The following is a 25,370-nucleotide window of genomic DNA, read 5'->3' on the forward strand; positions in this document are numbered from 1 at the left end:
GCTGAATTGGGGTGAATTTTTGGGTGAAATTTTGGGTGATTTCAGGCCGATTTGGGGCTGATTTGGGGTGAATTTTTGGGCTGATTTTGGGTCAATTCCAGGGTGAATTCCGGGCCGATCTTTTGGGCGATTTCGGGTCAATACTGAGCTGATTTGGGTCAATTTTGGGGTGAAGTTTTGGGTGATTTCAGGTCGATTTTGGGCTGAATTGGGGTGAATTTTTGGGTGAATTTTTGGGCTGATTTTGGGTCAATTCCAGGGTGAATTCCGGGGCGATCTTTTGGGCGATTTCGGGTCAATACTGAGCTGATTTGGGTCAATTTTGGGGTGAAGTTTTGGGTGATTTCGGGTCGATTTCAGGCTGAATTGGGGTGAATTTTTGGGTGATTTCAGGCCGATTTGGGGCTGATTTGGGGTGAATTTGTGCCCGATTTCGGGTCAATACTGAGCTGATTTGGGTCAATTTTGGGGTGAAGTTTTGGGTGATTTCGGGTCGATTTTGGGCTGAATTGGGGTGAATTTTTGGGTGAAATTTTGGGTGATTTCAGGCCGATTTGGGGCTGATTTGGGGTGAATTTTTGGGCTGATTTTGGGTCAATTCCAGGGTGAATTCCGGGGCGATCTTTTGGGCGATTTCGGGTCAATACTGAGCTGATTTGGGTCAATTTTGGGGTGAAGTTTTGGGTGATTTCGGGTCAATTTTGGGCTGAATTGGGGTGAATTTTTGGGTGATTTCAGGCCAATTTGGGGCTGATTTGGGGTGAATTTTTGGGCTGATTTCGGGTCAATACTGAGCTGATTTGCGTCGATTTCGTGGTCAAGTTTTGGGTGATTTCGCGTCGATTCGGGGTGAATTTTGGGCTGATTGGGGCTGAATTCCAGGGCGTTTCCGGCTGCTTTTTTTTTCGCCGCCGCCCCTTCCATGTGGTTTTTGACCGATTCCGGCTGGTTTTGCCCCATTCCAGGCTCCCGGCACTGGGTGTTTGACGAGGGGGTCCTGGCCCCCGGCTACCCCCGGCCCCTGGCCGAGCTGGGCCGCGGCGTCCCCAAGGACCGGCTGGACGCGGCGCTGCTCTGGTTGCCCAGTGGCCACACCTACCTCTTCCGGGGGGACAAGTGCGTCTTTAGGGACCTTCCAGGACCTGCCCGGACCTGCCGGGACCTTGGGGGATTTCTCGGGAATTTTTGGAGCTTTTTTCTTGCACCTTCCAGGACCTTTCGGGACTTCCTCAGCTTCTTCTGGCACCTTTCAGCACCTTCTCTGAACCTTCCAGGACCTTCCTGGGCTCTTTCGGGACCTTTGGGGATTTTTCGGGATTTTTCTGGGACCTTTCAGGAGCTTTTTTCTGCCACTTTCGGGGCTTTTTAATGCACCTTCCAGGACCTGTCTGGACTTTGATGAGACCTTCCAGGACCTGCCAGGACTTTTGGGAATTTTTTGGAGTTTCTGGGACTTCTTTTTCCCAGCGTTTCGGTCCTTTTTATGCACCTTCCAGGACCTCTCTGGCACCTCCTTGGGCTCTTCTGGGATCTTCCAGGACCTTTCTTCACCTTTCAGGACCTTTCGGGAATTTCTGGGAGCTTTTTACCGGGAATTTTGAGGGGGCTTTCTATGCACCTTCCAGGACCTGCCTGGACTTTCTTGGGACCTTTTAGGAACTTCTGGGGGGTTTTTTTAGGCATCTTCCAGGACCCTTGGGGACTCAGGGGCTTCTCTTGCCTCTTTTGGGCTCTTTGGGGACTTCTTGGCACCTTCCAGGACCTTTCTGGGAGCTCTTTTAGCCCTTCTAGGACCTTTCACCCCCCCCCCCCAGCACTCCCCAAATCCCCCCAAATCCTCCCCAAATCCACCCAAAATCCCCCCAAATCCTCCCCAAACCTCCTAAAATCCCCCCCAAATCCCCCAAACTCCTCCAAATTCCACCCCAAATCCCCCAAATCCCCACAAAATTCCCCCCACAAAATCCCCCAAATCCCCCCACACCCTCCCGAAATCTTGCAAAATCCCCCCCAAATCCCTATTTGTCCACCCAAAATCCCCCCAAAATCCCCCAAAACCGCCCAAAATCCCCCAAAATCCTCCCAACCCCACCCCAAATCCCCTCAAATTCCACCCAAAATGCCCAAAATGCCCCCAATTCCCCCCAAAATCCACCCAGATCCCCCAAATCCGTCCAAAATTCCCCCCAAATCCACCAAAATCCCCCCCAAATCCTCCAAAATCCACTCTAGATCCCCCCAAAACCCCCAAATCCCCCCAAAATCCCCCAAAATCCCACCGAAGTCCCCCCAAAACCCCAAAATCCACCCAAAATCCCCAAATCTCCCCCAAAGTCCCCCCAAAATCCCCCCAACCCCTCCCAAAACCCCAAAATCATCCCCAAATCCATCCCAAATCCCCCCCAAAATTCCCCCCAAAACCCCCAAATCCCCCCAAATCTCCCCCAAAGTCCCCCCAAAACCCCAAAATCCACCCAAAATCCCCCCCAAATCCCCAAATCTCCCCCGAAGTCCCCTCAAAACCCCCCCAAAACCCCCAAATCCCCCCCAAATCCCCAAATGTCCCCCAAAGTCCCCTCAAAATCCCCCCAAACCCCAAAATCCCCCCCAAATCCATCCCAAATCCCCCCCAAATCCCCCCAAAACCCCCAAATCCCCCCAAATCTCCCCCAAAGTCCCCCCAAAACCCCAAAATCCACCCAAAATCCCCCCCCAATCCCCCCAAATCCATCCCAAATCCCCCAAAATCCCCTCCCCCCCCCCAGGTATTACCGCTTCAACGAGGCCCGGGGGGCCGTGGACCCCGAGTACCCCAAGAGCATCGAGGTCTGGGGGGTCCCCCCGGGCCCCCGCGGCGCCTTCATGGGCCCCGATGACGGTGAGAGACCCCAAAAACCCCAAATCCACCCCAAAACGCCCCCAAATGCCCCAAAATCCCCGCGGGAATCGGCCCAAATTTGGGCGTTTTAAAGGATGGGAAAGGGTTGGGTCCTCCCGGCCAGCAGGGGGCGCTGTTGAGGGGGGTTGGGAGGGGGCGGGGCTGGTTTGGGGCCACGCCCATCACTGCCAGTTGTTCCCAGTATGGACCAGTAAGGCCCCAATGGCCTCCCAGTGCCCTCCCAGTCCATCCCAGTTCCCTCCCAGTCCCCCCCAGTTCTCTCCAAGTCCATCCCAGTTCATCCCAGTTCCCTCCCAGTGCCCCCCCGTCCCTCCCAATGAAGCCCGAAGCGCATCCCAGTAAGAACCAGCAGCTCCCAGTTCAGCCCAGTAAGGCCTAAAGACCATCCCAGTCCTTCCCAGTAACCCCAAAGCAGTCCAAACCAGTAACACCCAATCCCCTCCCAGTCCCTCCCAGTAACCCCAGACACCAAACCACTCCAAACCAGTATAAACCAGTAACCTCCAATCCTGTCCCAGCTGCTCCCAGCCCCCTCCCAGTGCCCTCCCAGTAACCCCAACCCCCAAACCAGTAACCCCCAACCCCAAACCAGCCCGAAACACCCCAAACCAGTATAAACCAGTCCAAACCAGTACCCCCCCCCCACAGCCTACACCTACTTCTACCGCTCCCACCTGTACTGGAAGTTCGACAACGCCGCCCTGCGGGTGCTTCCGGGCTACCCCAAATCCGCGCTCCGCGATTGGCTGCACTGCCCGGAGGGGGCGGGGCCGGCCCCGCCCACTTCCGCCACGCCCGGAAGTGACGACGGCAACGACGGCGACGTCATCGTGATCGCGGTGGGGGCGGGGCCCGGGGCGGTGGCGGCGCCGCTGGCGCTGCTGGGCGTGGCCGCGGCCGCCGTGGGCGTGGCCGCGCTGTGCCGGCGCGGGGGGAGGGGAGGCCACGCCCACCGGCACCTGCGCAGGTGCCAGCGCTCGCTGCTGCCCCGCGTGTAGCCACGCCCAGCGCCGGGACACGCCCCCGAGGATGGACACGCCCCCCTGAGTGACGTGGACACGCCCCCCTGATGATGGACACGCCCCACTGAGTGACGTGGACACGCCCCTTGAATATGGACACGCCCCCTGAGTGACGTGGACACGCCCCCGATGATGGACATGCCCCCTGATGATGGACACGCCCCCTGAGTGACATGGACACGCCCCCCGAGTGACGTGGACACGCCCCCGATGATGGACACGCCCCACTGAGTGACGTGGACACGCCCCTGATGGACACGCCCCTTGATGATGGACACGCCCCCCTGAGTGATGTGGACACGCCCCCGATGATGGACACGCCCCTTGAATATGGACACGCCCCCCGATGATGGACACGCCCCCTGAGTGACGTGGACACGCCCTCAATGATGGACACGCCCCCTGAGTGATGTGGACACGCCCCCTGATGATGGACACGCCCCTTGAATATGGACACGCCCCCTGAGTGACGTGGACACGCCCCTTGAATATGGACAAGGACACGCCCCCCTGAATATGGACACGCCCCCGAATATGGACACGCCCCCTGATGGTGGACACGCCCCCTGAATATAGACACGCCCCCCTGAGTGACGTGGACACGCCCCTTGAATATGGACACGCCCCCCTGAATATGGACACGCCCCCTGAGTGACGTGGACACGCCCCTTGAATATGGACACGCCCCTTGAGTATGGACACGCCCCCTGATGATGGACACGCCCCCTGAGTGACGTGGACACGCCCCCCCGATGATGGACACGCCCCACTGAGTGACGTGGACACGCCCCTGATGGACACGCCCCACTGAGTGACGTGGACACGCCCCCCTGATGATGGACACGCCCCCGATGATGGACACGCCCCCAATGATGGACACGCCCCCCTGATGATGGACACGCCCCCTGAGTGACGTGGACACGCCCTCAATGATGGACACGCCAACGAGGATGGACACGCCCCCCGATGATTGACACGCCCCCTGAGTGACGTGGACACGCCCCTTGAATATGGACACGCCCCCCTTGAATATGGACACGCCACCCCCGACGTGGCCACGCCCCCTGAGTGACGTGGACACGCCCCCGATGATGGACAGACCCCCCTGAGAGACATGGACACGCCCCCCTGATGATGGACACGCCCCCTGACGTGGACACGCCCCTTGAATATGGACACGGCCCCTGATGACGGAGACGCCCCTTGAATATGGACACGCCCCCCTGAATATGGACACGCCCCCTGAGTGATGCGAACACGCCCCCCTCATTATGGACACGCCCCAGAGGATGGACACGCCCCCTGATGATGGACACGCCCCCTGAGTGACGTGGACACGCCCCCGAGGATGGACACGCCCCCTGAGTGACGTGGACACGCCCCTTGAATATGGACACGCCCCCCGATGATGGACACGCCCCCTGATGACGGACACGCCCCTTGAATATGGACACCCCCCCCTGAATATGGACACGCCCCCCTGAGTGACGTGGACACGCCCCCTGATGACGGACACGCCCCCTGATGACGGACACGCCCCCTGATGACGGACACGCCCCCTGATGATGGACACGCCCCCCTGAGAGACATGGACACGCCCCCTGAGTGATGTGGACACGCCCCCCTGATGATGGACACGCCCCCTGATGTCGGACACGCCCCTTGAATATGGACACGCCCCCTGAGTGACGTGGACACGCCCCCCTCATTATGGACACGCCCCCGATGATGGACACGCCCCCGAGGATGGACACGCCTCCGACGATGGACACGCCCCCTGAGTGACGTGGACACGCCCCCTGAATATGGACACGCCCCCTGAGTGACGTGGACACGCCCCCCTGATGATGGACACGCCCCACTGAGTGACGTGGACACGCCCCTTGAATATGGACACGCCCCCTGAGTGATGTGGACACGCCCCCCTCATTATGGACATGCCCCCGGGGATGGACACGCCTCCTGATGATGGACACGCCTCCGACGATGGACACGCCCCCTGAGTGACGTGGACACGCCCCCCATTATGGACACGCCCCCCGAGCGACGTGGACACGCCCCCCGATGATGGACACGCCTTCGACGATGGACACGCCCCCTGAGTGACATGGACACATCCCCCATTATGGACACGCCCCCTGATGATGGACACGCCCCCTGAGTGATGTGGACACGCCCCCGACGATGGACACGCCTCCCGATGACGGACACGCCCCACTGAGTGACGTGGACACGCCCCCTCAATATGGACACGCCCCCTGAGTGATGCGAACACGCCCCCCTCATTATGGACACGCCCCAGAGGATGGACACGCCCCCTGATGATGGACACGCCCCCTGAGTGACGTGGACACGCCCCCGAGGATGGACACGCCCCCTGAGTGACGTGGACACGCCCCTTGAATATGGACACGCCCCCCGATGATGGACACGCCCCCTGATGACGGACACGCCCCTTGAATATGGACACACCCCCCTGAGTGACGTGGACACGCCCCCTGATGACGGACACGCCCCCCTGAGAGACATGGACACGCCCCCTGAGTGATGTGGACACGCCCCCCTGATGTCGGACACGCCCCTTGAATATGGACACGCCCCCTGAGTGACGTGGACACGCCCCCCTCATGGACACGCCCCCGATGATAGACACGCCCCCGAGGATGGCCACGCCCCCTGAGTGACGTGGACACGCCCCCTGATGATGGACTCGCCCACTCTCTGACCACGCCCCTCTCCATGGCCACGCCCCCTTGAGTGACCCGGACAAGCCCCCCACATCCATGGACACGCCCCTTTCACTGGCCACGCCCCTTTGGCCACGCCCACTGACTCGCCGGCCACGCCCACTGCACTTCCCGACCACGCCCCTTCCCGTGGCCACGCCCCCACACCTGACCACGCCCCCTTCCCCTCAGGCCACGCCCCTTTCCAACGGATGGTGCTCCACGCTCAGCCCCGCCCCCTCCCCAGGCATGGCCGCTGATTGGCCGATGGGGGTGTGGTTATGCAAATGAGGGGGCGGGGCCCACCCGGGACATTTCCCCCCCTTTTTTTTTTTTTGTTGTTTTTAGGATTTTTTCGGGAATTTTTCGGGGCTGTTTCGTTTTTTTTTTTTTTTCCCGGGGGTGCAATTCCCGCTTTTTTCGCTTTCCCGCCCTCCAAAACCTCCGAAAATTCCCAGTTTTTCACCCCAAAAAAATTCCCGGTTTTTTTCCTCCACAAAAATTCCCATTTTTCCCCCCAAATCCCGAATTTTCCCCCAAATTCCCATTTCCCTCCCAAAATGCATCAAATTTCTCCCAAATTCCTAGGATTTGGCCCAAAATTCCCATTTTTCTGCCAAAATTCACGAAATCTCCTCAAAATTCCCATTTTTTCCCTCCAAATTCCCATTTGTCCCCAAAAATGAACAAGATTTCCCCCAAAATTCCTGAATTTTGCCCAAAAAGGTCCTTAAATTTCCCCAAAATTCCCAAAATTCCCCCAAAATCCCCATTATTCCCCCGAAATTCCCAACTGACCCCGTAAAATTCCCCAAATTCCCAAGATTTTCCTACAAATTTTCCCTAAAATTCCCATTTCCCACAAAACCTGTCAAATTTCCCTAAAGTTCCCATTTTTCCCCACAAAATTCCCAAATTCTCCCCAAAATTCCCATTTTTTCTGCAAAATTCCCTAAATTTCCCCCAAATTCCCATTTCCCCCCGAAATTCCGAAGGTTTTCCCCAAAACTCCCATTTTTCCTCCAAAATCCCCCAAATTTCCCCCAAATTTTTATTTTCTTCTCCAAATTCCCGTTTTTCTCTATAAAATCCCCTAAAATCTCCATTTTTACCGTAACATTCCCCAAAATTCCCATCTTTTCCCCAAAAATTCCCAAATTTCCCCCTTAATCCGCATTTCCCCCCCCGATTTCCCCCCCAATTTCCCCAAAATTCCCGTTTTTCCCCCCGAAATTCCCGCTTTCCCCTCCCCCACCCGTGGGAAATTTTTTTTGGTTCGTTTTTGGTTCATTTTGATTTTTCCCGGGAAATTTTTGGGGAATTTTCGGGGCTTTTTGGGGGCGGGGGGGGAGGGGCGGGACCCCCCCCGATCCCGCGGGACGGGAGGGGGGGGAGGGGGGGGAGGGGCCTGGCCTTGGCCACGCCCACGCGGGGGGGGGAGGGGCGGGGATTAATAATTAATGAGCGGTGATTAATAAAGGAGAGGAATGGACTGGGAGGAACTGGTTTGTACTGGGAGGGACTTGGAGGGGACTGGGAGGGATTGGGAGGGACTGGGAGGGAACTGGGAGGGACTGGGAGGGGATTGGGAGGGACTGGGAGGGACTGGGAGGGACTGGGAGGGGATTGGGAGGGACTGGGAGGGACTGGTTTGTACTGGGAGGGGACTGGGAGGGACTGGGAGGGAACTGGGAGGGACTGGGAGGGACTGGGAAGGACTGGGAGGGACTGGAAGGGGCCTGGGAGGGAACTGGGAGGAACTGGGAGGGGATTGGGAGGGACTGGGAGGGGATTTGGGGTTACTGGTTTATACTGGGAGGAAACTGGGAGGGACTGGGAACACTGGGAGCACTGGGAGGGTCACTGGTCCATACTGGGAGGTCACTGGAAGTTACTGGGATGAACTGGGAATTCCCTGGGGGAACTACTGGGCCATACTGGGAGGGACTGGGAGGGAACTGGGAGGGACTGGGAGGAGTGGGGTCAACCTGGAGTGGCCTTAAAGGGGCAATGGCACCTCCCAGTCCCTCCCAGTATAAACCAGTAACCCCAAATCCCCTCCCAATCCCATCCCAATCCCATCCCAGTCCCTCCCAGTCCCTCCCAGTCCATCCCAGTCCCTCCCAGTCCATCCCAGTTCAAGCCCAGCTCCATTAACGCTCTTTAATGGGGGAGGGGGCGGGGCCGAGCCACCTGTGGGGGGAGGGGGGAGGGGTTAAACCACGCCCACAAAGCCTCCCAGTCCAAACCAGTCCCTCCCAGTTCCATCCCAGTCCCTCCCAGTTCCATCCCAGTCCCTCCCAGTTCCTTCCCAGTCCCTCCCAGTTCCCTCCCAGTCCCCTCCCAGTCCCTCCCAGTTCCCTCCCAGTCCCTCCCAGTCCCCTCCCAGTCCCTCCCAGTCCCTCCCAATCCCTCCCAGTCCATCCCAGTCCCCCCTAATCCCTCACCTCTCTGCACTGGTTTATACTGGTTTATACTGGGAGCCGTTGGGGGTCGCGGCCCCTCCCCCACCGGGGCCCTTCCGGAGCTTCGCGGCCTCCAGGGAGCGGCCGAGGGACAGCGCCCGCAACTGGGATGAACTGGGAGTTACTGGTTTGTACTGGTTTGGGACCTGGGGTTACTGGGAGGGACTGGGAGGGACTGGGAGGGAACTGGGAGGGACTGGGAGGGAACTGGGAGGGAACTGGGAGGGGATTTGGGGTTACTGGTTTATACTGGTTTGGGGTCTGGGGTTACTGGGAGTGGACTGGGATGGGGTTTGGTGTTACTGGGAGGGGATTGGGAGGGACTGGGAGAGACTGGGAGGGGACTGGGAAGGGACTGGGAAGGACTGGGAGAGACTGGGAGGGGACTGGGAAGGAACTGGGAGTTACTGGGAGGAAGTTCGGGCCTATTGGGAGTTACTGGTTCGTGGTATTTCCTTACTGGTTTATACTGGTTTGGGGTCTGGGGTAACTGGGGGTCCCTGGGATGGAGTTCGGACCTTACTGGGAGTTACTGGGAGTTACTGAGAGAGGCTTTGGGGTTACTGGTTTGTACTGGTTCGGGGTTTTTCCTTACTGGTTTATACTGGTTTGGGGTCTGGGGTTACTGGGGGTCCCTGGGATGGAGTTTGGGCCTTACTGGGATGAACTGGGAGTTACTGGGAGGGGCTTTGGGGTTACTGGTTTGTACTGGTTCGGGGTTTTTCCTTACTGGTTTGGGGTCTGGGGTTACTGGTTTGTACTGGTTTGTACTAGGAGGGGTCCCCGGCCCACCCTGGTCCGTACTGGTCCATACTGGTCCATACTGGTCACTCACCACCAGCTCCTCGTTCTCGCGGCGCCTCCGGAGCTGCCCCCGCCAGGGGGGGGAGGGGCGCCCGTCTGGGGGAGGGGCGGGGCCAGGGAGGGGGCGGGGTCAGAGAGGGGGCGGGGCCTCCCCAGATCCCCAAATTTCCCCCCAAAATCCCCAAGTTTTCCCCCCAAAATTCCCAAAACTCCCAAAAAGCCCCCAAATTCTCAAATTTTCCCCAAAATTCCCATTTTTCCCCCCAAATTCCCCCTTTTCCCCCAAAATCCCCAATTTTTCCCCCAAAAAATTCCCAAAGAGCCCCAAAATTCCCAAAGATTCCACAAAAATTCCCCCAAATTCCCCAAGTTTCCCCCAGAATTCCTGGTTTTTCCCCAAAAATTCCCGTTCTTTCCCCAAATTCCCATTTTTTCCCCAAAAATTCCCTTTTCCCCCTCAAAATCCCAATTTCTCCCCCTGAAATTCCCGGGTTTCCCCCAAAATTTCTATTTTTCCCCCCAAATTCCCCCTTTCCCCCCCCAAATTCCCAAATTTTCCCCAAAAATCCCATTTTTTCCCCTCAAAATTCCCATTTTTCCCCCCCAAATTCCCATTTCCCCCCAAAATTCCCATTGTTTCCCCTAAAATTCCCATTTTTTCCCCAAAATTCCCAAGTTTTCCCCAAAAAATCCCATTTTTTCTCCAAAACTTCCATTTTTTCCCCCAAAATTCCCTTTTTTCCCTCAAAATCGCGATTTTTCCCTCAAAATTCCTTTTTCCCCCCAAATTCCCCATTTTTCCCCCAAATTTCCCCTTTCCACCCAAAATGCCCAAATTTTCCCAAAAATTCCCATTTTTTCCTCCAAAATTCCAATTTTTTCCCCAGAATTTCCCATTTATCCCTCAAAATCCCTATTTTTCTCTCAAAACTCACATTTTTATCCCTCAAAATCCCCCCTTTTTCCCCAAATTCCCATTTTTTCCCCCAAAATTCCCTTTTTTCCTCAAAATCCCGATTTTTACCCCCAAATCTCCCTTTTTTCCCCCCAAATTCCCCTTTTTCCCCCAAATTTCCCATTTTTCCCCCCCAAACCCCACCTGGGACCCCCCAAAATTCCCAAATTTCCCCCAGAATTCCCATTTTTCCCCCCAAATTCCCACTTTTCCTCCCCCAAATCCCCTTTTTCCCCTTAAACCCCCCATAATTTTGGCCAAAAATTCCCTTTTTTTCCCCAAATTCCCCCTTTCCACCCAAAATTCCCAAATTTCCCCCCAAAAATCCCATTTTTTTCTCCAAAATTCCCATTTTTTCCCCAAAAATTCCCTTTTTCCCCTCAAAATCCCGATTTCTCCCTCAAAATTCCCGTTTCTCCCTCAAAATCCCATTTTTTCCCAGAATTCCCACTTTTTCCTCCCAAATTCCCACTTTTTCCCCAAAGTTCCCATTTTTCCCCCCAAAATCCCCTTTTTTTCCTCAAAATTCCGATTTTTCCCCACGAAATTCCCGGTTTCCCCCAGAATTCCCATTTTTCTCCCTCAAAATTTCTCCTTTTCCCCGAAAATTCCCGTTTTCCCCAAAAATTCCCATTTTTCCCCTAAATTTCCATTTTTCCCCCCAAAAATCCCGCTTTTTCCTCCAAAATTCCCCTTTTTTCTCAAAATCCTGATTTTTCCCCCCAAATCTCCCTTTTTTTCCCCAAAACTCCCCCTTTTTCCCCCCCAAACCCCACCTGGGACCCCCCAAAATTCCCAAATTTTCCCCAAATTCCCATTTTTCCGCCCAAAATTCCCATTTCCCCCCCAAACCCCCTTTTTTTTTCCTTGAAACCCCCCAAATTTTGCCCAAAAATTCCCATTTTTCCCCCCAAATTCCCAAATTCCTCCCCCAGATCCCCCAATTTTCCCAAAATCGCCGTTTTTTACCTGAAAAGCTCCAATCTGGGAGGTCCCGGATGGGGCTCGGGGAGAGCCCCAGGCTGCGGGAAACCCCAAAATTGGGCAATTTCAGCCCAAAATTCCAGCCGGGATCCCCAAATTTGGGGGGGAAACCCCCAAAATTGGGCAAAAATCCCAAAAATTCAGGAAAAATCCCAAAATTGGGGAACAAAATCCCAAAAATTGGGGAAAAATCACAAAATTGGGGGAAGAAATGCCCAAATTTGGGATTTTCAGCCCAAAATTCCACCCCAAATGATCCCAAATCCACCCGGGATCCCCAAAATTGGGGAAAGATCCAAAAATTTGGGGAAAAATCCCCAAATTTGAGAAAAAATCCCCAAATTCAGGAAAAAAACCCCAAAATTGGGCAGTTTCAGCCCAAAATTCCACCCTAGATCCCCAAATTTGGGGGAAAATCCCAAAAATTGGGGAAAAAAATCCCCAAATTTGGGATTTTCAGCCCAAAATTCCACCCCAAATGATCTCAAATCCACCCGGGATCCCCAAATTTGGGGAAAACCCCCAAAATTTAGTGAAAAATCCCAAAATTCGGGGGAACCCCCCCAAAATTTGGGAATTTCAACCCAAAATTCCCCCCTGGATCCCCCAAATTTAAGGAAAAACCCCCAAATTTAAGGAAAAAGTCCCCAAGTTTAACTAAAAAGTCCCCAAATTTAAGGAAAAATCCCCAAATTTAAAAAAAAAATCCCCAAATTTAAAGAAAAAACCCCCAAATTTAAGAAAAAAATCCCCGAATTTAAAGAAAAATGTCTAAATTTAAGGAAAAATCCCCAAAATTAAAAAGATACCCTCCATATTTAAGGAAAAAACCCCAAATTTAAGGAAAAATCCCCAAATTTAAGGAAAAAATCTCCAGATTTTTTTTAAAAAATCCCCAAATTTCAGGAAAAACCTCCCCAAATCTCAGGAAATTCCCGCCAAATCCCCCCACCCAGAAGAGGCCCCGCCCCCAAGCTCCGCCCCCTTTCACTCACGCCTCTCGCCATTGGCCAATCCGCTGCGGGGGGCGGGGCAGGGGGCGGGGCCAACGCGCCTGGCGCTCCGCTAGGGGGCGGCAACGTCCGTCAAAGCCCCGCCCACTTCCAACAAAGCCCCTCCCACTCCCCCAACCCAAACCCCGCCCACTCCCCAACCCAAACCCCGCCCACTCCTCACCCAAGCCCCGCCCACTCCCCAACCCAAACCCCGCCCACTCCTCACCCAAGCCCCGCCCACCGCCGCTTAAAAACCGCGCTAAAGCCACGCCCACCCCTCCAGGCCACGCCCACCGACCCCTCCCCCCCTTAAGATCCCCCCCCAGCCCCTCCCCCACCCCTCAGGGCCCCCCCCGAGGCCTCCTCAGGACGCACCGAGCCGGAGGATCCTGCGCGCCGCCATGTTGGCTCCCGCCGGAAGTGACGCGGGCAGCGCCCGCGGGTCACGAGACGCGGAACTTCCGGTTTGTGCGGAAGGACAGCGGGGGAGGCGCCATTTTGTACGGCAGAACGGCGGGGCGGCGCCATGTTGGCGCGGGCGTGGTGACGTCACATCCGCCCAGCGGGGCGCCGCCATGTTGGGCGGATCCAAGCGGAGCCGCGGCGCCGTTGCCGAGGCAACGGGAGTGAAAAGGAAGGGGAGGATTTCCCCCAAAATCCCACAAAAAAGCCCCAAAATCGCGGGATTTCCCCTCCATTCCCACAAAAAACCCCGCAAATCCCAGGATTTTCCCACAAACAAGCCCCAAAATCCCGGGATTTCTCCCCAAATTCCCAGGATTTCCCCTCAATTCCTACCAAAAACCCGCAAAATTCCAGGATTTCCTCCCAAAAAGCCCCAAAATCCCGGGATTCCCCTCAATTCCCCCCCCAGAAAGCCCCAAAATCCCCGGATTTCCACCCCAAAAGCCCCAAAATCCCAGAATTTCCCCCCAAAAAGCCCAAAGCCCCCAGGATTTCTTCCTAAAAAGCCCCAAAATCCCAGGATTTCGCCCCAAAACCCCGGGATTTTTCCTCAATCCCCACAAAAACCCCCCCAAAATTCCAGAATTTCCCCCCAAAAGCCCCAAAATCCCAGGATTTCGCCCCAAATCCCAGGATTTTCCCTCAATTCCCACAAAAAATCCCCAAAATCCCAGATCCCCCCCCAAAACCCCGGGATTTTCCCTCAATTCCCACAAAAAAACCCCAAAATCCCAGAATTTCCCCCCCAAAAACCCGGGATTTTCCCTCAATTCCCACAAAAAAACCCCAAAATCCCAGAATCTCCCCCCCAAAATCCCGGGATTTCCCCTCACTTCCCACAAAAAAACCCCAAAATCCCAGAATTTCCCCCCCAAAAACCCGGGATTTTCCCTCTATTCCCACAATAAAACCCCAAAATCCCAGAATTTCCCCCCAAAACCCCGAGATTTTCCCTCAATTCCCACAAAAAACCCCAAAATCCCAGAATTTCCCCCCAAAACCCCGGGATTTTCCCTCAATTCCCACAAAAAACCCCCCAAAATCCCAGAATTTCCCCCCAAAACCCCGGGATTTTCCCTCAATTCCCACAAAAAAAACCCCAAAATCCCAGAATTTCCCCCCAAAACCCCGGGATTTTCCCTCAATTCCCACAAAAAAAACCCCAAAATCCCAGAATTTCCCCCCAAAACCCCGGGATTTTCCCTCAATTCCCACAAAAAACCCCCAAAATCCCAGAATTTCCCCCCAAAATCCCGGGATTTCCCCCCAATTCCGGCACTTCTCGGCCCCTTCTGCCGCGGAACCCGCGCCGCCATCTTGGCGCATGCGCCGCCGCCATCTTGTACGGCACCACCCCCAGCGCGCCGCCATCTTGTACGGCAAAACCCCCCGCGCGCCGCCATCTTGACGCACGACGTCGCCGCCATCTTGACGCACGCCGCCGCCATATTGTACGGCACCACCCACAGCGCGCCGCCATCTTGTACGGCAAAACCCCCGCGCGCCGCCATCTTGACGCACGACGTCGCCGCCATCTTGTACGGCACCACCCACAGCGCGCCGCCATCTTGTACGGCAAAACCCCCCGCGCGCCGCCATCTTGACGCACGACGTCGCCGCCATCTTGTACGGCACCACCCTCAGCGCGCCGCCATCTTGTACGGCAAAACCCCCGCGCGCCGCCATCTTGCGCGGCCCTCAGCAGCGCGCCGCCATCTTGGACGGCGGCCCTGCGCGGCCAAACCACCTCAGAACACCCCCCCAAATAATGAGTCGGGGGTCTCCGAGCGCGCGGATTTTATTCCTTGGGGTCCCCCCTCCCCCCCCCTCAGCCCAACGTGTCCTTCCAGGGCCTTTTGGGGGGCTCTGAGGGCGCCGCCGCCCTGGGGGGGCTCAAGGGGTTTTGAGCGAAGGTTTGGCGGAGAGGACCTGGAAGAAACCAACCAAAAAGGTGAAAAAAGGGATTTTGGGGAGTCCCTGAGGGGTCCTCGCAGCTCGGAGGGGGTTATTTTTGGGGGGATTTTCGGGGGTTTTGGGTCACCTTTGGCCGCCAGGTCGAGGTGGTTCTTGAGGCGCCACTGGCGCTGCTGGGCCTCGTGCGTGGCCTGCGCCTCTCGCCACTCTGGGGGCCCAAAACGGGCGAGGGGAGCCCCAAAATGGGCGAGGGGAGCCCCAAAATGGGCGAGGGGAGCCCCAAAATGGGCGAGGGGAGAGCCGAAGTCAGCGCGGGAGCCTCCGGAAGGGGTCGGGGTAGCCCCGAAATTGCCCCAAATGTACCCAAAACGGTGCCGGAGCGTGGTAAAATAGCCCCCAAGTCCCAGCAAATCCCTGATTTGCACCCCAAAATGCCCCCAAATCGCCGGATTTCCCCAAAAAATCCCCCCAAATCCCTGATTTCCACCCCAAAATCCCCCCAAGTCCCCGGATTTCTCCCCAAAATGCCTGATTTCCACCCCAAAATCCCTGGATTTAGCCCCAAAATGCCACAAAATCCCCGGATTTAACCCCAAAATCCCCAGATTTACCCCCAGAATTCCCGCATTTAACCCCAAATCCCTGGATTTCCCCCCAAAATCCCTGATTTCCACCCCAAAATCCTGTGATTTCACCCCAAAATGCCACAAAATCCCCGGATTTCCACCCCAAAATCCTGGGATTTACCCCCAAATCCCTTATTTCCTCTCCAAAATGCCCCAAAATCCCAGGATTTAGTCCCAAAATGCCAGGATTTAACCCCAAAATCCCTGATTTCCACCCCAAAATCCCCAGATTTACCCCCAAAATCCCAGGATTTACCCCCAAAATCCCAGGATTTCCACCCCAAAATCCCCCCAAGTCCCCAGATTTCCCCCCAAATTCCTGATTTCCATCCCAAAACCCCAGGATCTCACCCCAAAATGCCCCCCAAATCCCTGATTTCCACCCCAAAATCCCACGATTTAGCCCCAAAATGCCACAACCCCCCCGGATTTAACCCCAAAATCCCCAGATTTACCCCCAGAATCCCCGCATTTAACCCCAAATCCCTGGATTTCCCCACAAAATCCCTGATTTCCACCCCAAAATCCTGTGATTTCGCCCAAAAATGCCACAAAATCCCCGGATTTACCCCCAAATCCCTTATTTCCTCTCCAAAATGCCCCAAAATCCCCAGATTTAGCCCCAAAATCCCAGGATTTCCCCCCAAAATCCCTGATTTCCACCCCAAAATCCCGGGATTTATCCCCAAATCCCTGATTTCCACCCCAAAATCCCCCCAAGTCCCCGGATTTCCCCCCAAATTCCTGATTTCCATCCCAAAACCCCAGGATTTCACCCCAAAATCACCCAAAATCCCAGGATTTTCCCCCAAAATCCTGAGATTTACTCCCAAATCCCTGATTTCCTCCCGAAAATCTCCCAAAATCCGCAGATGTATCCCCAAAATCCCTGATTTCCACCCCAAAATCCCAGGATTTCCCCCCCAAATCCTGGGATTTACCCCCAAAATCCCAGGATTTAACCCCAAATCTCCAGATTTACCCCCAAAATGCCAGGATTTATCCCCAAATCCCTGATTTCCAACCCAAAATCCAAAGATTTACCCCCAAAATCCCTGATTTCCACCCCAAAGTCACCCAAAATCCCAGGATTTCACCCCAAAATGCCCCACAATGCCTGGATTTACCCCCAAAATCCCTGATTTCCTCCCCAAAATTCTGGGATTTAGCCTCAAATCCTCCCCAAATCTCGGGATTTCCACTCCAAAATCCCCCCAAGTCCCCGGATTTCCCCCCAAATTCCTGATTTCCATCCCAAAACCCCAGGATTTCACCCCAAAATGCCCCCCAAATCCGATTTCCACCCCAAAATCCTGTGATTTCACCCCAAAATGCCACAAAATCCCCGGATTTCCACCCCAAAATCCTGGGATTTACCCCCAAATCCCTGATTTCCACCCCAAAATCCCCAGATTTACCCCCAAAATCCCTGGATTTTGCCCCAAATCCCTGATTTCCACCCTAGATCCCCCCAAATCCTTGGATTTACCCCCAAAAAGCCCCAAAATCCCAGGATTTTGCCCCATTTCCCACAAAAAAGCCCCAAAATCCCAGGATTTTCCCCTATTTCCCACAAAAAACCCCCCAAAAAAGCCCCAAAATCCCGGGATTTCACCCCATTTCCCACAAAAAAAACCCCAAAAAGCCCCAAAATCCCGGGATTTCCCATTTCCCACAAAATGCCCCAAAATCCCGAGATTTCGCCCCATTTCCCACAAAAAAAACCCCAAAGAAGCCCCAAAATCCCAGAATTCCCCCCCCCAAAAAGCCCCAAAATCCCGGGATTTCGCCCCATTTCCCACAAAACCCCCCCAAAAAAGCCCCAAAATCCCGGGATTTCGCCCCATTTACCACAAAAAAAACCCCCAAATCCTCCCCAAAAGCCCCAAAATCCGGGGATTTTGCCCCATTTCCCACAAAAAACCCCCCAAAAAAGCCCCAAAATCGCGGGATTTCCCCCCATTTCCCACAAAAAACGCCCCAAAAAAGCCCCAAAATCCCGGGATTTCGCCCCATTTCCCACAAAACCCCCCCAAAAAAGCCCCAAAATCGCGGGATTTCCCCCCATTTCCCACAAAACCCCCCCAAAAAAGCCCCAAAATCCCGGGATTTCGCCCCATTTACCACAAAAAAACCCCCCAAATCCTCCCCAAAAGCCCCAAAATCCGGGGATTTTGCCCCATTTCCCACAAAAAACCCCCCAAAAAAGCCCCAAAATCGCGGGATTTCCCCCCATTTCCCACAAAAAACGCCCCAAAAAAGCCCCAAAATCGCGGGATTTCCCACAAAAATCTCAGGATTTTGCCCCATTTCCCACAAAAAAACCCCAAAATCCCCCCCAAAAGCCCCAAAATCCGGGGATTTCGCCCCATTTCCCACAAAAAAACCCCCAAAAACGCGGGATTTAGCCCCATTTCCCACCAAAACCACCCAAAAAGCCCCAAAATCCCAGGATTTCGCCCCATTTCCCACAAAACCCCCCCCAAAAGCCCCAAAATCGCGGGATTTCGCCCCATTTCCCACAACCCCCCCCCCAAAAGCCCCAAAATCCCGGGATTTCCCCCCAAAAAGCCCCAAAATCGCGGGATTTCGCCCCATTTCCCTCACCCTCCTTCAGCTGCCTCAGGATCCCGCCTTTTTTCGTGGGGGCGGGGCCAGAGCCGGGGGGCGGGGCCGGGGGCGGGGCCACGCCCAGTCTGGCGCGGAGGGCGGGGATTCGCAGCAGCCCCATCTGCAATAGGCTGAAGCTGTTGGACGTCAGCCAATAGGTGAAGACGGCCTGCGAAGGAGCAGCCAATCAGCAACGAGGACACGCCCACAAGGGGCGGGGTTAAGCGGCGAACCCGGAAGTGGGGGGGGGTGGGGGAAAACGGTGGTGATTTTTGGGGGGAAATTCGGGGATTTTGGGGAAAACGGCGGGAATTTGGGGAGGGAGGCTCTGATTGGAGGGGGGGCCCCCCCCAAATTTGGAGGCCACGCCCATAAAAGGGGCAGAGCCACGCCCACTTTTGAAGCTCCGCCCCATTTCCGGGACGGAAAGTTCCATTTCCTGAGGCCACGCCCCCTTTTGGAAGCCACTCCCACCTCGATTTAAAGAGGCCACGCCCCCTTTTAAAGAGCCCGCGGTTGTTTCTTAGCGTGGCCACGCCCACTCTTAAAGGGGACACGCCCCTCTTAAAGCGACAGCAGTGATTTTAAATGGCCACACCCCTTATTTAAACAGGCCACGCCCACTCTTAAAGGAACCACGCCCCCTCAAAGTGACCACCCCCCCTTTTAAAGTGGCCACGCCTACTTTTAAAGTGGCCACATGCCATTTAAAGGGACCACACCCCTTTTAAAGTGGCCACACATCTTTTTAAAGTGACCACACCCCCTTTAAAGTGACCACACCCCTTTTAAAGTGACCATGCCCCTTTTTAAAGTGGCCACGCCCCCTTTAAAGTGGCCACACCTCTTTCAAAGCGACCACGCCTTTTTAAGTGGCCCCGCCCTGTCTTAAAGTGACCACGCTGGCTTTTAAAGTGACCACACCCCTTTTAAAGTGACCATGCCTTTTTAAAGTGACCACGCCCCCTTTTAAAGGGCCCACACCCCTTTTAATGTAACCACACACCCTTTCAATATGACCCCACCAATTTTAAAGTGACCACGCCCCCATTTAAAGTGGTCACACACATTTTAAAGGGACCACACCCCTTTTAAAAGTGGCCACACCCTTTTAAAGTGGCCACGCCCACTTTTAAAGTGGTCACACACCATTTAAAGGATCCACGCCCCTTTTAAAGGGACCACACCCGGTGTAAAGTAACCACACCTCTTTTAAAGTGACCATTCCCCTTTTTAAAGTGACCGTGCCCCTTTTAAAGTGGCCACACCCTTCTTAAAGTGGCCACACCCTTTTTAAAGTGGCCACACCTCTTTTAAAGTGACCATTCCCCTTTTTAAAGTGACCATGCCCCTTTTAAAGTGGCCACACCCTTTTTAAAGTGGCCACACCTCTTTTAAAGTGACCGTTCCCCTTTTAAAGTGGCCACCCCCTTTTTAAAGTGGCCACGCCCCCTTTAAAGTGCCCCCACCCCTTTTTAAAGTGACCACACCCTTTTAAAGTGACCATGCCCTTTTAAGAAAGACCACACCCCTTTTAAAATGACCACACTCCTTTTTAAAGTGACCATGTCCTTTTAAAGTGACCACGGCCTTTTAAGAGGAACCACACCCCTTTTAAAGTGACCATGCACTCTTTTAAAGCGACCCCACCAATTTTAAAGTGACCACACCCCCTTTTAAAGTGGTCACCCACCTTTTAAAAGGACCACACCCCTTTTAAAGGGACCACGCCCCTTTTAAAAGCGGCCACACCCTTGTAAAGTGGCCACACATCATTTAAAGGATCCACGCCACTTTTAAAGGGACCACGCCCATTTTAAAGTAACCACACCTCTTTGAAATAACCACACCCACTTTTAAAGTGACCGTGCCCCTTTTAAAGTCCCCACACCCTTCTGAAGTGACCACGACCCTTTTAAAGTGACCATGCACCATTTAAAGGGACCACACCCACTTTAAAGTAACCACACCTCTTATAAATAACCACACCCTCTTTTAAAGTGACCACGCCCCCTTTTAAAGCGACCACGCACCATTTAAAGTGACCATGCCTGCTTTTGAAGTGGCCACGCCCCTTTTAAAGTGATCACACCCCCTTTTAAAGTGGCCACACCCATTTAACATGGCCACACCCCTTTTAAAGGGACCACGCCCACTTTAAAAATGACCATGCCCTATTTAAAGTGACCACACTCCTTTTAAAGCGGCCACACCCCTTTTAAAGTGACCACGCCCATTTTAAAAATGACCATGCCCCATTTAAAGTGACCACGCCTCTTTTAAAGCGGCCACACCCTTTTTAAAGTGGCCACACCCCTTTAAAAGTGGCCACACCTTTTAAAGAGACCCCACCCCCTTTTAAAGAGACCAGACCCCCTCTTAAAGGCACCACACCCTTTTGAAGTATCCACGCCCCTTTTAAAGTGGCCACACCCCTTTAAAAGTGGCCACACCCTTTTGAAGTAACCCCACCCCCTTTTAAAGCGACCACACGCCCTTTTAAAATGACCCCACTCCCTCTTAAAGGGACCACACCCCATTTAAAGCGACCACACCCTTTTTAAGGTGGTCACGTCTCTTTTTAAAGCGACCACACCCCCTCTTAAAGTGACCACACCCCCTCTTAAAGTGGCCCCGCCCCTTTTCCCCACCAGGCCCCGCCCCCGACTCACGGTGGGGAAGTGGAGGATGAAGGGCAGGAAGAAGAGGGGGAGGAGCCTCAGGATTTGACGGACAGGCCCCGCCCCCGGCGCTGACACGCCCGTCTCCGCCCCCAGCTGTGGGCAGGGCAGATGCCAATTAACCACCCCCCCTCATTTGCATACAGATTCCCCACCCCCTTTCCCCGATAGTTCTGGCAGAACTTCCCGAAATCTCCATTTTTCCCTCCAAAATCACCATTTTTCCTTAAAATCACCATTTTTTCCCCTTAACCCCCCATTTTTTACCCCAAATCCCCGTTTTTCCCTCCAAAATCCCCATTTTTTCCCTAACATCCCCATTTTGCTCCCCAAATTACCCATTTTTTGCACAAAATCCCCATTTTTCACCTCAAATCCCAATATTTTTCCCCAAAATTCCCATTTTTTCCCCCCAAAACCCCCATTTTTCTCCCAAATCCCCCAAATTTCCCCCCAAACCCCCATATTTCCCCCCAAATCCCCATTTTTCACCCAAAAATTCCCATTTTTCCCCCCCAAACCCCCAAATTTCCCCCCAAACCCCCATTTTTCCCCCCAAAATCCCCATTTTTCCCCCAAACCATCCATTTCTCCCACCAAAATCCCCATTTTCCCCCCAAACCCCTATTTTTTCCCCCAAAATTCCCATTTCCCCCCCCCAACCCCCATTTTTCCCCTCAACATCCCCAATTTTCCCCCCAAACCCCCATTTTCCCTCCAAATCCCCATTTTTCACCCCAAAATTCCCATTTACCCTCACAAAAACCCCAAATTTCTACCCCCAAACCCCCATTTTTCCCCTTAAATTCCCATTTTTCCCCTCCAAATCCCATTTTGTCCCCAAATCCCCATTTTTCCCCCCAAAACCCCCAAATTTCCACCCAACCCCCCATTTTCCCCCCCAAATCCCCATTTTTCACCCCAAAATTCCCATTTGCCCCCACAAAACCCCCGAATTTCCCCCCAAACCCCCATTCTTCCCCCAAAATCCCCATTTTTCCCCCCAAACCCCCATTTTCCATGACAAAATTCCCGTTTTTCCTCTCCACAACCCCCATTTTTCTCCCAAATCCCCATTTTTTCCCCAAATCCCCATTTTTCCCCCCAAAACCCCCAAATTTCCCCCCAAACCCCCATTTCCCCCCCTCAACCCCCCATTTCCCCCCCCAAACCCCCCATTTTTCCCCCCAAATTCCCCGTTTCCCCCACCAAAACCCCCGATTTTTTTCCCCCCCCGCCATCTTTTTGCCCAAAATCGCCCTTTTTAGCCCCAAAACCTCGAGCACGAGCCAGGTGGAGGCGGTGACCAGCACGGGCAGGACGTAGAAGGGGTCGGGGGCGGCCAAATCGGGGAACCAGCCCAGCCCCCCCCGCAGAAACCCCGGCACCGGCGCCGCCGCCATCCCCTGCAGGGCCAGGAAGAAGGACACAAAAAGGGGGGTCTGGGACCCCCCAAAAATTAGAGAGAATTTCGGAAAGTTTGGGGAAAAAAAAGGGAATTTTTTGGGATTTTTTGGGGATTTTTTTGGGATTTTTTTGGGATTTTTTTGGATTTTTTAGGAATTTTTGGGGATTTTTTGACTTCTTTTTGCATTTTTTTTTGGATTTTTAACGGGGATTTTTGAGGTCTGGAACTCCCCAAAGTAAAGGAAAATTTTGGGAAAATTTGGGAAAAACACAAGAATTTTTAGGATTTTTTTGGGATTTTTTTAGAATTTTTTAAAGTTTTTGTTAGGATTTTTAAATGGGATTTTTGGGGTTGGCAACTCCCCAAAATTAGGGAAAAATGCAGGAAAATTTGGGAAAAATCCAGGAATTTTGTAGGATTTTTTGGGGGATTTTTTGGGAATTTTTTAGCATTTTTGAAACACTTTTTAAAGGGATTTTTGGGAGATTTTGGGCACCTGGAACCAGCCCAGCGCCGGCGCCGCCGCCATCCCCTGCAGGGCCAGGAAGAAGGACACGAAAAGGGGGGTCTGGGACCCCCCCAAAAATTAGAGGGAATTTCGGAAAGTTTGGGGGAAAAAAAGGGAATTTTTTGGGATTTTTTGGGGATTTTTTTGGGATTTTTTTGGGATTTTTCTGGATTTTTTAGGAATTTTTGGGGATTTTTTGACTTCTTTTTGCATTTTTTTTTGGATTTTTAACGGGGATTTTTGAGGTCTGGAACTCCCCAAAGTAAAGGAAAATTTTGGGAAAATTTGGGAAAAACACAAGAATTTTTAGGATTTTTTTGGGATTTTTTTAGAATTTTTTAAAGTTTTTGTTAGGATTTTTAAATGGGATTTTTGGGGTTGGCGACTCCCCAAAATTAGGGAAAAATCCAAGAAAATTTGGGAAAAATCCAGGAATTTTGTAGGATTTTTTGGGAATTTTTTAGCATTTTTGAAACACTTTTTAAAGGGATTTTTGGGAGATTTTGGGCACCTGGAACCAGCCCAGCGCCGGCGCCGCCGCCATCCCCTGCAGGGCCAGGAAGAAGGACACGAAAAGGGGGGTCTGGGACCCCCCAAAAATTAGAGAGAATTTCGGAAAGTTTGGGGGAAAAAAAGGGAATTTTTTGGGATTTTTTGGGGATTTTTTTGGGATTTTTTTGATTTTTTTTCGATTTTTTCAGGATTTTTTTTGCGTTTTTATAGGATTTTTAAAAGAGATTTTTGGGGCCTGGAAATCCCCAAAACCAGGGAAAATTTTGGGAAAATTTGGGAAAAATCCAGGAATTTTTAGGATTTTTTTCAGATTATTTTAGGATTTTTTCAGAATTTTTGGGGTTTTTTGGGGATTTTTTAAGGGGATTGGGGGATTTTGGGGTCTAGGATGACCCCAAAATTAGGGAAAAATCTAGCAAAGTTTGGGGAAAAAAAATGCAATTTTTCGGACTTTTTAAGGATTTTTTCAGGATTTTTTTTAGGATTTTTTGGGGATTTTTTTTGGATTTTTTTTGAATTTTTTTAGGATTTTTTTTGCATTTTTTCATATTTTTAAAAGGGATTTCTGGGGTCTGGGACTCCCCAGAATTAGGGAAAATTTTAAGAAATTTTGGGAAAAGACCTGGAAGTTTTAGAGTTTTTCTGGGGATTTTTTTGGGAATTTTTTTAGCACTTTGAAATGGGATTTTTCTGGTCGGCGACTCCCCAAAATTAGGGAAAATTATAGGGAAGTTTGGAAAAAAACCTGGGGTTTTTTAGGATTTTTTGGGGGATTCTTTCAGGATTATTTTTGCTTTTTTTTTGGATTTTTTAAATGGGATTTTTGGGATCTGTGACTCCATAAAATTACAGAAAACTTTCCAGAAATATGGGAAAAACACGGGGATTCTTAGCATTTTTTTGAGAATTTTTGGGGATTTTTTGGGATTTTATTTTAGGATTTTTAAATGGGATTTTTGGGGTTGGCGACTCCCCAAAATTAGGGAAAAATCCAGGAAAATTTGGGAAAAATTCAGGAATTTTGTAGGATTTTTTGGGGGATTTTTTAGGAATTTTTTAGCATTTTTGAAACACTTTTTAAAGGGATTTTTGGGAGATTTTGGGCACCTGGAACCAGCCCAGCGCCGGCGCCGCCGCCATCCCCTGCAGGGCCAGGAAGAAGGACACGAAAAGGGGGGTCTGGGACCCCCCCCAAAAATTAGAGAGAATTTCGGAAAGTTTGGGGGAAAAAAAGGGAATTTTTTGGGATTTTTTGGGGATTTTTTTGGGATTTTTTTGGGATTTTTTTTGATTTTTTAGGAATTTTTGGGGATTTTTAGACTTCTTTTTGCATTTTTTTTTGGATTTTTAACGGGGATTTTTGAGGTCTGGAACTCCCCAAAGTAAAGGAAAATTTTGAGAAAATTTGGGAAAAATCCAAGAATTTTTAGGATTTTTTTGGGATTTTTTTAGAATTTTTTAAAGTTTTTGTTAGGATTTTTTTTTAGGATTTTTGGGGTTGGCGACTCCCCAAAATTAGGGAAAAATCCAGGAAAATTTGGGAAAAATCCAGGAATTTTGTAGGATTTTTTGGGGGATTTTTTGGGAATTTTTTAGCATTTTTGAAACACTTTTTAAAGGGATTTTTGGGAGATTTTGGGCACCTGGAACCAGCCCAGCGCCGGCGCCATCCCCTGCAGGGCCAGGAAGAAGGACACGAAAAGGGGGGTCTGGGACCCCCCCAAAAATTAGAGAGAATTTCGGAAAGTTTGGGGGAAAAAAAGGGAATTTTTTGGGATTTTTTGGGGATTTTTTT

At 52.5% G+C, this 25,370-nt stretch overlaps 3 protein-coding genes across 3 annotated transcripts in view; 1 reads left to right on the plus strand and 2 right to left on the minus strand.

Annotated features, from left to right (window-relative positions):
• MMP14 (matrix metallopeptidase 14) overlaps window positions 1-3,897 on the plus strand; it is a gene marked incomplete at both ends in the record, with an annotated part of 40,871 nt that extends 36,974 nt beyond the window's left edge. The window contains 3 exons of the mRNA XM_082299484.1: window positions 966-1,116; window positions 2,766-2,878; window positions 3,548-3,897. Of these exons, the coding sequence (XP_082155610.1) occupies window positions 966-1,116; window positions 2,766-2,878; window positions 3,548-3,897 (614 nt within the window). The remainder of the gene's footprint in view (window positions 1-965; window positions 1,117-2,765; window positions 2,879-3,547) is intronic.
• A 3,226-nt stretch (window positions 3,898-7,123) lies between these two features.
• Window positions 7,124-13,476, minus strand: MRPL52 (mitochondrial ribosomal protein L52). The gene is made up of 6 exons (XM_082299538.1): window positions 13,226-13,476; window positions 12,851-12,920; window positions 11,841-11,893; window positions 9,948-10,012; window positions 9,095-9,216; window positions 7,124-8,840 (listed from the first exon to the last, which is right to left on the minus strand). The coding sequence occupies exons 1-5, from the start codon at window positions 13,425-13,427 to the stop codon at window positions 9,109-9,111; spliced, it is 498 nt and encodes a 165-aa protein (XP_082155664.1). The 5' UTR covers window positions 13,428-13,476; the 3' UTR covers window positions 7,124-8,840; window positions 9,095-9,108.
• Window positions 13,477-15,103: 1,627 nt separating this feature from the next.
• Window positions 15,104-25,370, minus strand: part of OXA1L (OXA1L mitochondrial inner membrane insertase) — a 36,306-nt gene continuing 26,039 nt past the window's right edge. The window contains exons 7-11 of the mRNA XM_082299485.1: window positions 22,424-22,588; window positions 21,138-21,242; window positions 18,463-18,634; window positions 15,357-15,437; window positions 15,104-15,244 (exon numbers count right to left, since the gene is read on the minus strand). Of these exons, the coding sequence (XP_082155611.1) occupies window positions 15,144-15,244; window positions 15,357-15,437; window positions 18,463-18,634; window positions 21,138-21,242; window positions 22,424-22,588 (624 nt within the window). The 3' untranslated portion in view covers window positions 15,104-15,143. The remainder of the gene's footprint in view (window positions 15,245-15,356; window positions 15,438-18,462; window positions 18,635-21,137; window positions 21,243-22,423; window positions 22,589-25,370) is intronic.

This window comes from Coloeus monedula (assembly GCF_965178545.1).
Source record: "Coloeus monedula genome assembly, chromosome: 32".
NCBI lineage: Eukaryota > Metazoa > Chordata > Aves > Passeriformes > Corvidae > Coloeus > Coloeus monedula.

Excerpts from the sequence above, each read along its gene's own strand:
- MRPL52 (XM_082299538.1), bottom strand. The coding sequence starts at position 13,427 with ATGGCGGCGCCCCGCTGGGCGGATGTGACGTCACCACGCCCGCGCCAA. Across the intron at positions 11,894-12,850 it reads ATTGGCCAATGGCGAGAGGC|CCTGGGGCTCTCCCCGAGCC; the intron begins GTGAGTGAAAGG and ends GGTTTCCCGCAG. Across the intron at positions 9,217-9,947 it reads GCGAGAACGAGGAGCTGGTG|TTGCGGGCGCTGTCCCTCGG; the intron begins GTGAGTGACCAG and ends AGTTCATCCCAG.